This window comes from Exophiala spinifera (genome assembly GCF_000836115.1).
Source record: "Exophiala spinifera strain CBS 89968 unplaced genomic scaffold supercont1.3, whole genome shotgun sequence".
In the NCBI taxonomy this organism is placed as follows: Eukaryota; Fungi; Ascomycota; class Eurotiomycetes; order Chaetothyriales; family Herpotrichiellaceae; genus Exophiala; species Exophiala spinifera.
The window spans coordinates 1,594,387-1,606,680 of NW_015622515.1; the positions used below are offsets into that span (position 1 = coordinate 1,594,387).

General features: G+C 51.6%; 4 protein-coding genes across 4 annotated transcripts; 1 reads left to right on the forward strand and 3 right to left on the reverse strand.

Annotated features, from left to right (window-relative positions):
* Positions 1-777: 777 nt before the first annotated feature.
* PV08_04317 (uncharacterized protein) lies at positions 778-2,769 on the reverse strand (the record flags this gene model as incomplete). The annotated part of the gene is made up of 1 exon (XM_016378665.1): positions 778-2,769. The coding sequence occupies one exon, from the start codon at positions 2,767-2,769 to the stop codon at positions 778-780; it is 1,992 nt and encodes a 663-aa protein (XP_016237342.1).
* Positions 2,770-4,068: 1,299 nt separating this feature from the next.
* PV08_04318 (uncharacterized protein) lies at positions 4,069-5,996 on the reverse strand (the record flags this gene model as incomplete). Its single annotated transcript, XM_016378666.1, has 3 exons — positions 4,069-4,978; positions 5,033-5,525; positions 5,612-5,996. 3 exons carry the CDS (start codon positions 5,994-5,996, stop codon positions 4,069-4,071), a joined length of 1,788 nt encoding a protein of 595 aa, XP_016237343.1.
* Positions 5,997-7,767: 1,771 nt separating this feature from the next.
* PV08_04319 (uncharacterized protein) lies at positions 7,768-8,801 on the reverse strand (the record flags this gene model as incomplete). The annotated part of the gene is made up of 3 exons (XM_016378667.1): positions 7,768-8,071; positions 8,129-8,196; positions 8,262-8,801. 3 exons carry the CDS (start codon positions 8,799-8,801, stop codon positions 7,768-7,770), a joined length of 912 nt encoding a protein of 303 aa, XP_016237344.1.
* A 2,193-nt stretch (positions 8,802-10,994) lies between these two features.
* PV08_04320 (uncharacterized protein) lies at positions 10,995-12,077 on the forward strand (the record flags this gene model as incomplete). The annotated part of the gene is made up of 3 exons (XM_016378668.1): positions 10,995-11,379; positions 11,450-11,681; positions 11,750-12,077. 3 exons carry the CDS (start codon positions 10,995-10,997, stop codon positions 12,075-12,077), a joined length of 945 nt encoding a protein of 314 aa, XP_016237345.1.
* Between the last annotated feature and the right edge of the window lie 217 nt (positions 12,078-12,294).

Below are 12,294 nucleotides of genomic sequence, written 5' to 3' on the forward strand. Positions count from 1 at the left end.
CCCCCCCCCCCCACATCTCTTGCTCCCAGAGATGAGATACCGGACGGACGAGACTTATGCCACACATCATAGTAAGGCGAAAGGGTTCCATATCGATGACATGACAAAAATGTGGTGTAATCCTTCATTTGAAAAGGGACCACATACTCCATCTTACATTTCCGGATGTCATACCAATACACGCCCCTGTTGATACGCCAAAAGAGGTTCTTTCCTAGCCAGCAGCAACATTCAACAACAGGCTTCTCAAGAAGAGGTTGTCCAGCTACCCAGGCCAGAGTCAATGGATTACCAACATTAGCCGGATACAGTGCCCTGTTCCCTTCACGCCTCACCATATCCCATGCATCCCATGCGATCCAGCCGTTGATCGGCTGTTTGGCTCGATACCTACGACAAGATTCCCATAACCAGCAATATGGTGTTCGCGAGCAGCAGGCCCCTTGAAAACCTCGGCTCGCGCGAAGGAGGGGCTCGTTCGGCAAAGCACATATTGTATCTCGCCCGCAATATCACGCAATCTTCACAAACGTTTGGACAATCATCACGAGTTACCGCGTGGGGTTCTTGATGGGCATGTCCGATAACAACAAGGCCCAGGGTGGTTGGTTGTTTGTATCGCGGGTGAAGACTCCTTGAAGAATAGAACTATGACGGATATGAGTATAAGTTGACCTGGCCAGGAAGAGGTGCGATTTGTGCGAACATGCAGGCTTGAAATGGTACTGCGAGACACCTCGTTAAATAAACCCTCATCGGCATGTAACTACTTGATAACTAGGTCTTCTCGCTTTTGCCCAGGTACTTTACAAACCAATTACGCAGTCTCTCTAGGCGATTGATGTAATGAGCCCGTTCCCACGGCGGGATACCGTGTCCTTCTCTGGGATAGAGAACATATTCACACTCGTACCCGTGGGCGAGGCACCCATGGTGGAATGCGCGTGCATGAGTAACATGTACCCTGTCGTCCTCCCCACCCTGCAACATCAGCACCGGCGTCGTGATCTTGCTGGTGGCCATATGCCAGACGGGGCTGCTTTTGCGGTTCCAGGTGTCGTCCGGGGTCACATTCCACGGTGCACGGCCCCCGAGGCAGATGGCATAGATCGGAGTGTCCGAGCTCATCACGCCAATGTCCCAGTCAGTACCACCGCACAGCGCGCCCGCTGCGGCGAAATGGAACGTCTCATCCCTGGTCACAGCCATGAACGCAAGACAACCGCCGTAGGACCAGCCGTAAATGCCGACTCTCGCGGCTTCGACCAGGCCATCCGCGATCGTGGACTGGAGTATGTCGATCACATCGCTGTAGTCCTTGGTCCCAGGACGTCCCAGCATGTCCGACACGAACTTCTCTCCTCTTCCGGTGCTGCCACGAAAATTGGGCGAGAGCACAGCGTAGCCGTGGTATGCGAGCCAGGGAGCAAGGTTCTCAAAGCAAACGTCAAAGCCAAGGGCGACTCTGCAAGAAGGACCGCCGTGGGGAATGACCACTGTTGGCCATCCGGCCGGAGGCATCTTGTATCTCCTCTCCGATGGAGTGACGAATACTCCTTCCACCATGGTACCGTCTTGGGCTGTTGCACGAACAGTCTTTGCAGAAGCAATGTCGCCAACTTCTCGTACGAATCTGCCGTGGTCAGAGAGACAAGACTCCTTGCCGTCCACGATCACGTACACCTCCTCGGGGCTAGACGACGTGCTCTTGGTCAAGGCGACAATGGTCCTGTTGCCCTTCGCCCATACATCCCAGGCACGAATGTCGCTCTCCTGCGAGGCGTGGACGATGTTCCAGCTTGGCAACTCGTGGATAACATCAGACAAGCCATGTTGCACTGCCACGAGCAGCCCTGAAGGGCCATGCCGCACTGACGGACCAAGTATCCAACCTGTGGCACTGTCATCGCTGCCCGATCCCTTGACGGTCCACTGGCCCGAGTTCAAGTCCATGCCGTAGACGCACATTGAGCCCAGACCAACGGGATGCGACAGGTCGTAATTTGAACGCCACCACAAGGAGTCACGTTCCCAAACCAGATCCACAACACCATTCGGGAAGCGGACCATCTCCGTAGTATCCCTACCTGCCAGAGGGACAAGTTCAAGTATACTCCCATAGGTCACTGGAGAACCAAGTTCGGGGGTGTTTGTTGTGGCATACACAATGGATGTGGAGTCGGGGCACCATGCGAGGTCGTAAACGTGTGATTCTTTGGAGACAAGCGTGGTAAGTTTCTGAGAGGCAACCTCGACGATCCGGAGACGATTCAAGTCCCAGTGTTCCGCATACACTTGCTCGTCATCACCTCTCTCATGTCGGGACTTCATGTCAGGACTTTTCTCATCCGGACTCAGGTAAGCGATGTATTTGCCATCGGGGCTCCAGCAAAACTTGGTAATGGCCTGTTCCAAGTCAGACGGCGTAAGTGCAATCTCTTCCGCGTGTAATTCCTTGTCGAGCCGAAGGAGGTTGATTCCGATAAACGATCCGTCCTCCTTGCCCCTGTCGGTGAGAACGGCAAGCACTGCATCGTCCACGGGCGAGAACTGGCAGTTCGCATACAAGCATTGTTTACTCGCAGAGGTCAATTGACGAGCGGACTTTGCTTTGTCGAAGGGAGCCAACCAGACCGAAGAGAACCATTGTTTCGGCGTTTTGCACCAATCCGACCGCAAGTTGTACGCGACGTAGTCTCCCGAAGAAGATATCGTGAGATCGTGGGGCGTCTGAAGGTCCGCGAGGAGGTCGGCAGTAAGTGTCGACATTATTTCAGTACTTTGTACACCTCTGAAGGTCGTCTTGTGTCGGTGAAGATGGTTGCAGTCGTCCGATGGTTAACCCTCTTCCCCTCTTTATAGTGTGATGCCGGCTTGCCGTCATAGTGTCACATCGCCCGACTGCTCCAGGCATCCTTATTCTTGAAAGCCGTAGCCTGAAGTCAATGATGGAGAGTTGGGGAAAATGTGTCCATGCACGGGGTTCTCCTCAATACCCTCGATGTCGGTGAAATGATCGCATAAATACCTTCCCGGCCTATCACACTGCCAGCTGAACAGGCTCCCAAGAATCAAGAATGACCAGATGTCGATCCTTATTCTGCCGGTTATGTCAGCAAATGAGGATCTTCCCCCCCCCCCCCCCCAATCGACCACAATGCAAAGGTGGCGTGGCGAGACCGAATGGCCTGAAAATATCTCCTGGAAGTTTCCGGGTTGTCTTTGCCCTCGAGTCATATGTCAAGCTTGGTATGCCTGAAAAAGCTACATTTGTCGCACCAAGCTGGCATAAGGCCGGATATCATTTGCACATGGGGATCAAGCCAATTTGTTTGATGCGAAGGACGAATGAAGAGCTATCTGTTTTGTCTGTTGCGTGTCATCTGCAAGTACACACTATGGTCCACCACAGAGGTCTCTTGCAATGAAGTAAATGAGTATGCGACAGTAGGGGTTGGTCCATGTTGTCGAAGCTAACCAACTCCCCAGCCAATACCCCCGGGGGTGGGTCTGTGGTTCAGTAACCTTCGGTGCGGCTGCGTATTCATCTCTGCTCTTCGACCTTGCCAAAATCCATCTGGCTGGGAGGAGCAAATTGTTGTTGTGTAGTGAGCACATCGGTATCGTCTTGTCCCGTTGCACATCTATCCCATACGTGGTCGTAGTCTGTCGATCAGGTGGAGCATTGCTCTAGAGAGATCCGATTGTTGGTCGAGAGGAATGGCTTGCTATGTGACGATTCATGGCGTGAATACTCCAGAGACTTGTTGGCAACCGGTTCAAATACTTGCCCGGCGTCACGAACCACGTCGGCAAAGCTGGTCAAGGTCCGTTGGATCACATGTCTACTGGAGGAGAGACATCATCTTATTTGTGGCATCCGATCATCACGTAGCGAAGCCTGATCTTGAGGAGATATAATGCCATTCGTCGTCTGCTGTGAGTGCTTGGACTTGAATAACATGCCATATAGGCTCTGGTGTAAATATTCATCCGGCAACTTGCAACTTACAACTATGCAAGGATCGTGACCAGATCAAATATGCCATTATGAAACTGCGACGTCAGCTAGCTTTGGTCGCAACTAGCTACATTTGACATGCTAAGTGCATCAATGTACAGCTGCCGTTGGTAGCGATAGGATGCATCGCTCAAAGGGTCCAGACAGGGCTCTTTTTGTCGCACTGGCAGGTCCGCGGTAAGAATTTCTGGTCCAGTGACAGACTTTGGTAGACCTGCAGCAAAAGACTCGGTCCAGAACGCGAAAGCTGGTGGTTCCATAACATAGTCCCACCACAGGAATCGTTTTATAACATCCTTAAAGTCCTCCCAAGTCTGAAAGATCGGATGTACATGCTGGAAGAACTGTGTGGCATACCAGGAGCGGTAAGACGTATACGTGGCTGCAATGCCACCCATCAGGAGATAGTAGATGCCCAGGTAGCCAAGCGGAGAGTGTTCGACTGGAGAAAAATCATACGGTGGTGCTCCAGTGATATGTGGCAAGATGTTCCTCAGCTCTCCAGCAAGCCGAGGCTTCACACCCACTGCCCAGGGTAATGGCCACAACACCATGTCCATATATATCATGAGGACCAGCCGCGTCGCTTCATTGAGGTAGTCAGTGCGGCTTGCCTCGCCGTATTGAGGCAGGATTTCAGCCAATGCTGGGGCCGAATAGAGCCTGTGTTGAAGAACAACTGCAGACAGATGGATTTCGTGGAGTAACGGACGCCCCTTTCCTCCGCGAGTGAATTGATCTAGGGCAACGGTGAGAAGACACGCTTGGATGAAAAGATTTGAGAGAGTTTGATCCAAAATTGGAAGGAATGGCTCCATTGCCGCTCCCAGAACAGTCTGAAAAAGTATGGCCTCATCGTCGAGCGAGAACCTCACCTTTGCAACGGACTCCAACAAGTCATTGACCAGTGGAAAAGCTGGACGCCTACCTTCTCTAGTGGCAGTGGAAACATCCGACCTGGAATAGTTCTTAACAGAGGATAGACAAGCCAGGGAGATATGCTGAACCTACAGCTGAAGTTTCTGCGCAAGTCCTGGCACCTTTGTGATACTTTGGATGCCTCCCTTTTCTCTAACAAGGTGTGCCAGTGCGCGATGATGTTGTGGGATGATTCTGAATCTGTGGTAGCCCTTCAGGTTGCTAGCCTTCACTATGGGAGATTCTGGATGAGTCTGGACCCCCCACGTATCGAGCGGGTCTCCGCCTTGGGTTGAGAGGAGTAGCATTCTCTGAATGAAGATCTCAGTTGGAGGGCCCCTTATCTCGAGCATCTCTTGCCGGATCTTCTCGATAGCTGCATTCTGATGAATCAATCGGATGCGGGTCAGGACGCTAATCTTGGCTTGGTCGGATGTCACCATAAAAGCCATTGTTGCGGCGTTCGAGACTTGGGCATGAAATTCGGTGATGTCTTCCATTGCTGCTCTTCGCCTCGAGGTCATGATAGTTTTCACTGTAGAGGTAGGGATGCCAGGTAGATTGCGTGGGAACAATTGGTCGTAAGCTATTAGACAATCAGGTGCTCAGCCGACCATTGGCTATGTGAGATAGTTTTTCACCCTTCACATCAGCTCCGTTGGAACAACTTACCGAAATTCATTAGGTCATGCACCACCAACGGCAGCTTTCTTGTAGACTCGTTGTTGAAAGGGTCTCTGGTCGTTTGATCGAGCAGAAACTCCGTATTTAGGCTTGCTACCACATCTCGGCGCGATCTCCAGACCTTCTTGCCCTCCTCGTCGGCACTTGAAGCAACATCGCCCTTCCTGTGATCCACTCGTTTCTTCGGCAGGTTGACATGGTAGTGACCTTGTTTGGTTTGCTTTTTTCGGCGATGGGTGACCCTGGCAGCATGCGCCCTGATGGCAGCAATGTTCAGTTCACGAGTTCGTCGAGCATAAGTATCGCCAGCCACAGGGCTAGGTATTTGGCCGATGAAGCAGAAGACAGGGACCTGTTCTCGTTCTTCACTCATAATACTGACTGCTCCGTTTCGTGTTTGCGTACTCTGCAGTAGTAGGTTTGTACATGCCGAGAGTGATTCATCCCCAGAGTTCGTGAGTCCAGGCCCTGATGCAAGGGGGGTTTGCCACAGATGTCCTACTTGTAATTCCGTTAGCAAGGGACTAGTAGATGACGCCCTGGCACCCCCTTCACACCTGTTGCCCGACTTGGTCTAGTAGCCCTGTAGCCAAGCACCTATCATAAGGCCCAGGAGCTAAGTAATCAGTCCATGGGGAAGATTACAAATTTCTCAGGTCATCACTTAGAGCGAGGAGAAATCGTCGGGGAAACAAACAGGGTGTTGAAACCGTGGTGCTGCAGAGAGTATTGTAGGCGTCAGGTGAAATCTATGACATGTAGGAGTTCACGTTTAGTGTTCGAGAAGCTTCCTTTTATATAATGCGCACACCAGGTGAGCAGTGTGAAACTGCGACCTGCTTACGAGGCATTTGAAGCTATCTCAGGAACGGCGTAGTGTGAAACTCTGGGTAGAGTGACAATAATAGTGAACTTTCCTAAACGGGTAATTTCTTCAATTGTCTTGTCAATGATAACCTCGCTCACCCGCCTTAACCTCGTACAATCTGGTGCTCTAGACCTATTCGCCCCAAACGTTATATGTTTCGATGTAGAAGGTAATGGGAATGGCTTGGGCTCTGTTTCTCTAACTTAGTTGGGAAGGCGATAACACCAGGCTCTGGCTGGCTCTCGGGACATGCCGGTTGCTTGGAAGGCAGATGCGATGAGCTCTGGGGCCTCGGCGATGGAGAAGCGAGGGTCGTGAAGTATATCGTTGGCTCGGAGGATGATACCCTAGACGCAGACAAACGGCCAGCTTCCTTTGGAGATGAAGTCTGCGAGCCCTCACGCACCTTGTTCGCTCTTGGGTGGACACCCTTACGTATTGCTCGTGGAAATCATCGGCTGATATTCATTCCCACATTGCGTGCCACACGGGACTGGCCTCAATAGCTCGTGTGGCTCGCCAACCATTCTAGGTCTGTACCCTCATAGGACCCTATGCTTCACATCTGCAAGGCCCGTTTGTTCGCGCCGAGTTCCTTCCAGGGTCACATAATAGGAGCGGCCTGGTGCTTGCGTAACCCGCAGCTGGCACAGATCTGACTGCCTGCTGGCGCGTCCATGGCTATCATGTCCTACGTTACTGGTCGCGTACGGAAGATCACAGCTTTGGCTCAGAGGTAGGCCCATGGTTACAAGCGGGATTTCAGATGATTGTAGAAGGGCTATGTATGCCAGTGGAGTGCGATGTCGGGACAATCACGCTCGACTTAAGTCTGTTCCAGCCCGGCACTACCTCATGTCTGCGCTCAACAATAATAGTTCTGGTTAGTCTGGGTAGTACTTCGTATTCGGGGCCTTCGTCCCCGAGGCATGGACCCGACCGTCACTCAAATGAGATTGTCAACGTACCACCGCTTTCTCCTGTTTCCCGACGTCCGCAGCTTTCGGGGACAAGGTTTGATGTTGGAGGTTGATGTGTGCTTGGGAGAAGCAGCGATATATGTTACGGGTGGCTAGACGGTACAGCGCTCGTTGACCGAAAAGTTAAGTCCTGCTTTCGTCTTGAAGAGCCAGAGCCAAGGCTTGATCCTGGATATTGAGACTTTTCAAGATCTCTCCTGTATGATTTGGCATAGGCAAACGGTCCAGAACATCTGTCCCGGGATAGGACATGTTGAAGGCGTACTAAGCACGCGGTGGCAGTTCCTTAGTCAATCTCATTCCGGAGCTCGAGCGAGCTCCAAGTCGTTGATCCACATGTACCTGCTCAGTACAACGTAAAAATATCTGCCCCAGCTGAACTGGCTAGAATGTCGCGTGAAAGCTGTCACTCCACGACACCACATTGGAAATGAATTCAAGAAGAGGGCGGAGTGTCCGCTTTGTCCAGAAAACATCCCCTCCATGACGAGCTTCAGGAAGGTTAGTGGCAGATCGCCTAAAAGACTGTATTTTCGCATAACGTTTGTTGTTGTCAACGTGTAGACCGGTATGTTAGGCTTTGTAGGTGCGAAGATTTTCCTGAAAGGGTGTCAGCGAGGAGAAGCGATGATGATATTGTCTAGAGATGTGACATACAGAGCACCGTCGCTGACCATGATGTGATTTTCGTGTCCAGAAACGCCTGTGTTATCGAAAGTGATGATCTAGGGTATCAATCAGTCAGGTCGTACTATAATGAGGAGGCCGTTCCAAGGTGTTTGACACGTACCGCGTCAGCCCTCCAACGCGACACATAATATCTCACAACTGCACCAACAGTTTCGGGAGGCCAGGTTTGTTGCGGGTCGTCCTGCAGGTCCTGCATTTCCAAGACTTCGCAATGGTGCTTAAGAATGCCCAAGACGGCACAAGCAGCTTTGACTTCAGCCTTCCGAATGTGACCTTTCCCGTCGTCATCACCTATCAAGCCAAAGTGGGTCAGTTGCTGGGATAAAATCTTGAGAAGCTGAAGAGGACAACCTGAGGAAAGAACCAACAATCCTGTCTGGAGGCCTGGAGCCCTACGCTGGGTCAAGCTTAGGATTGTGGGCCCGAAGAACAGAGACTCATCATCAGGGTGGGCGACGACCACCAAAGCCAGTTTCGCATCTCGCAACTGAGCAGGAAACCTGGCTACTGAGGTGAGGATCAGGAACAGCCAAAGTGCCACAGGCAAAATGATGAAATATGTGACCAACGAACGAAGAAGGAAGACCCTGCGCCTGTGGAGTCTAGGAAGTTGAAGCCTCCAAATATGCTTTTTTGCCATGATGGATATTTGGTCGGCGCAACAATACGGGTAAGGAAGACGATGGCTGGGTGATTGATATATAGACGGCACAGTGTCAACAATTTAAGAGACGATAAGTGTGTGCTTGCCAGGGGCAACCGACATTCACCGCGACATATGCCAATGATATGACCTAGTGAACCCTAAATCAGTTCATAGTTTATACAAGTATTACGGCCAAGTCAGAGACTTAGGCATGCTTCAAACTCTCCCATGACGTCTCGTGCTATGTCTACGCCAGGTGTCCGGTTCGTAGAAGCTGCTCTCGGCCCCCTCCCCCCCCCTTCGACCCGGATTTTCCAGCCGAGTCTTAGTCTTTAATCCTAGTTCTTACACGGCAATGTGGCTTCAGATTTTTGCTAGTGATTGGGCGTAGAGCCTAGTTTGTCGGGTACATCCAGAATCTCGAAGATCTAAGTGTCGGGAAGTCTGACCCCATTAGGATCTTGTGGTCACAGTTATGTTGCATAGCCCGAGCCCAGACGCTCTTGACCGTGAGCGTCCTACGAGTATTCTATTTCGCGGCGAAAGGATAATCCAACAACCCCTCGACGGCAATCATATAATCCAAGATCCGCTAGGTTGTCATCGATGCCGCACAAGGTCATGGTTAATAATGCAGACTTTTTTTCCGATCTATACCTTCCCCGTAAGCGTCCTTCACTCCGAGAGGTATGGACACGAGACAAGAGAAACATGTACTACAGTACAGGCAAGAGCACCATTGATAATCAGATGATAGATACAATCTTAATTCGAAAATGCCGAACCGAAACATGTAGGCAGCCAAGCCGTTGAGCGGAGCACAGCAAGCATGGTGCGAAAAGAGAAGCAAGGCTTGAGGGAGAATGAATCTAGTGTATCCGACAACCCCTGTCAATATTCGACGCCGTAACATGAGATGGGTGATGGTGGTGGAAAACGCCAGATGCCATGTCATCACCAAGCATGCTCTTGGAATTCATCAGTCCTCGACCAAGTGGGAAGGCAGAGCTCACACGGTCAAGTCAGAAAAGTCTTGGATGGCAGGTCCAAGTTCTTACTGAATTTCCCATGCGTCTAAGATGAACTTCGGCTTGACGCTAACCGCATCCTGGAGGTGGTCCGAGTCAGCTGCGGTCGAGTTCGCTTTGGTGTCTGGAATATTCCTTCTTTATATACCTGCAGGCCCAAGATTCCGTGGGAGAGCCAGTGGAATCAACGCGTGGCCAAAGGCCTTTGAAAAGATCCAGTGGTGGGATGAGATGCGCAATTCATGCCCATCAAGCTTCGGGGTAGAGCTTCCAAAGGGATCTCTGCAGCTGCCCCTGAATTTGCCCATCTGAAGCGAAGATGCTCCCTTATCATCCCACAAAGTCTATGTCCAGATGCAAATCATAAGCACCTCCCAGAAAGAGCTGGGAGTGTGTAATTGTTGTGTAGTGGAGGTCTAGACCTTTCCTGACGTGACCACAGTGGCCTTTGGTGCGATACTACCCGAGGATATAGTTTACCCACTGACACACAGCTGGGAAGCCATAGGTCGCTATTTTAAACTCATGAGACGTCGTTGCATTGCATTACGTGTCGAGAGTGACGCGCTTTATGCTATGCTGAACTGGGTCCTAGTGCAAGCCTTGCTTATAATTAGCTCCGCTATAAAGCTTGTCAGTAAAGCTTGGCAACATTGCAGGCCTGAAGGCCAATCGCTTGAACGGCTCCGCTATAAGACAGGGGTAGACCGGGCCCACCTACAGTATTACTCCAAAGGCGCTCCAGGCGACAGGGGCAACGGGATCAACGGGAGCAGAATACGAGTACGAATCGAGAAAAAGTAGCCGGAAATCCATGATTGGAGCCCTCGGACTCCCATGACCCCAGCCTGTTCTGAGGGATATGTAGCCCAGGCGTGTCTCGTTTGCCTTGTGATGATGCCTTGTCCGTGGCTCGGCTTCAAGTTGCTGGAGTGAAGATGAAGGAGAACCTCCATCTTTTCTTCCAGAGCGAAGCTGTGTTTCTTATTGTACCCTTTGTTGTCTGCCTCATCTTCTCCCTGGCCTTCCTCGTTCGCGCGTGCATCGTCCGTGAGAGATGTACGCACCAAAAGGACCGCGTCTGCGTTTGTTCGCGTTGTGTTTTCTTTGCCTCTTATTCTTTCACCGCCATATCCAGATCGGTTTCAAACTGGCGTTGATGCCTCTGACTTTCAATCACGACACCACCATCCGTATCTCCCCTGCTAGGGACGACTTTGACATAACCTTCGAGGAGTACACCTCGTCGGCTGCGCCTTCTTCCCATGCAAGAGCGCCTGGTGGGAACGATACCTATCCGGTGCCGGCTATCATCCATAATGTGTTCCTCGGATCGAGCGACCTCCTCCGGTCCTCATGGGCTCTAGCAGCCCATGCCTGCAGGGTTGTCCACCCGGATTACAACTTCGAGTTCTGGGACAATGCGAGGGCTGAAAGGTTTGTCCGCCGCGAGTACCCCGAACTGTGGCCGACGTGGAAGAACTACCGCTACGATAGCCAGCGGGCAGATAGCCTGCGGTACATGGTTCTTCACCACTACGGAGGTATGTCGTCCATCTTTACGCAGACTATGCTGGCTGGGTAAGGGGCAGCTTGCTTAAGCGCGGCCAACAGGTATCTTCCTCGACCTCGACCTCCTCTGCCTCCGACCGCTCACGCCGTTGCGTGCCTTCGACTTTGTCGCTCCTGCTGCCTACCCGTCCGGCATATCCAATGGTTTCCTCCTATCCAGACCAAAAGGACCGTTCCTGGCCGAAGTCATCTCCAATCTGCCCAGATACGACGTCTCCTGGTTCGGCCTCCCTCATGCCACAATCAGCTTCTCCACCGGATGTCATTTCCTCTCGTGCGTATGGCCTTATCCCATAGTGATTGCGATCCTTCCCACTGACCGTGTGCATTGTCCGCTTACAGAACCATGCACCTCTTCACCAAGACAGACCGATCAATCCTTCGGATTCTATGGGGGCCTCGCCGTCTACACCACTTGAGTGGAAATGCAACTACTCCCCTGTTTCATCACTTCGGCTCTTCTTCGCGGCACTCATACAACGCCGACTTCTTCGAGGCCCTCAAACCTCCTCCTCAGTCGCTTTTCCGCATCGGCGCAACCCGTTCTGAACGGGATTGGGCGGCAATAATATTGTTCACAGCCATTGCAATATCGACTTTTGTTGCCACAGTGTTATTTGTGGTCTATCGCCTGAAAACGCGCTCCAATAGACAGCGGTTAGTGCAGTGAGACGAATATTTTTCACAATTCAAAACCACCAAAGCTAGATGGTGCCATTGGAAACCGCGGTTCGACCTCGAATCGCCGACGAAGTTGTTCTCCTCCTCTGCGACCTGGACGTGGCCACGAGATAGTTATCGAGAGTGAGACTTCTGTGACGCAAAGCAAACAGAGATTTGCTACAGTGCATCACAGTTGATAGCAACCTTAGGGACAAGGTGCTTGA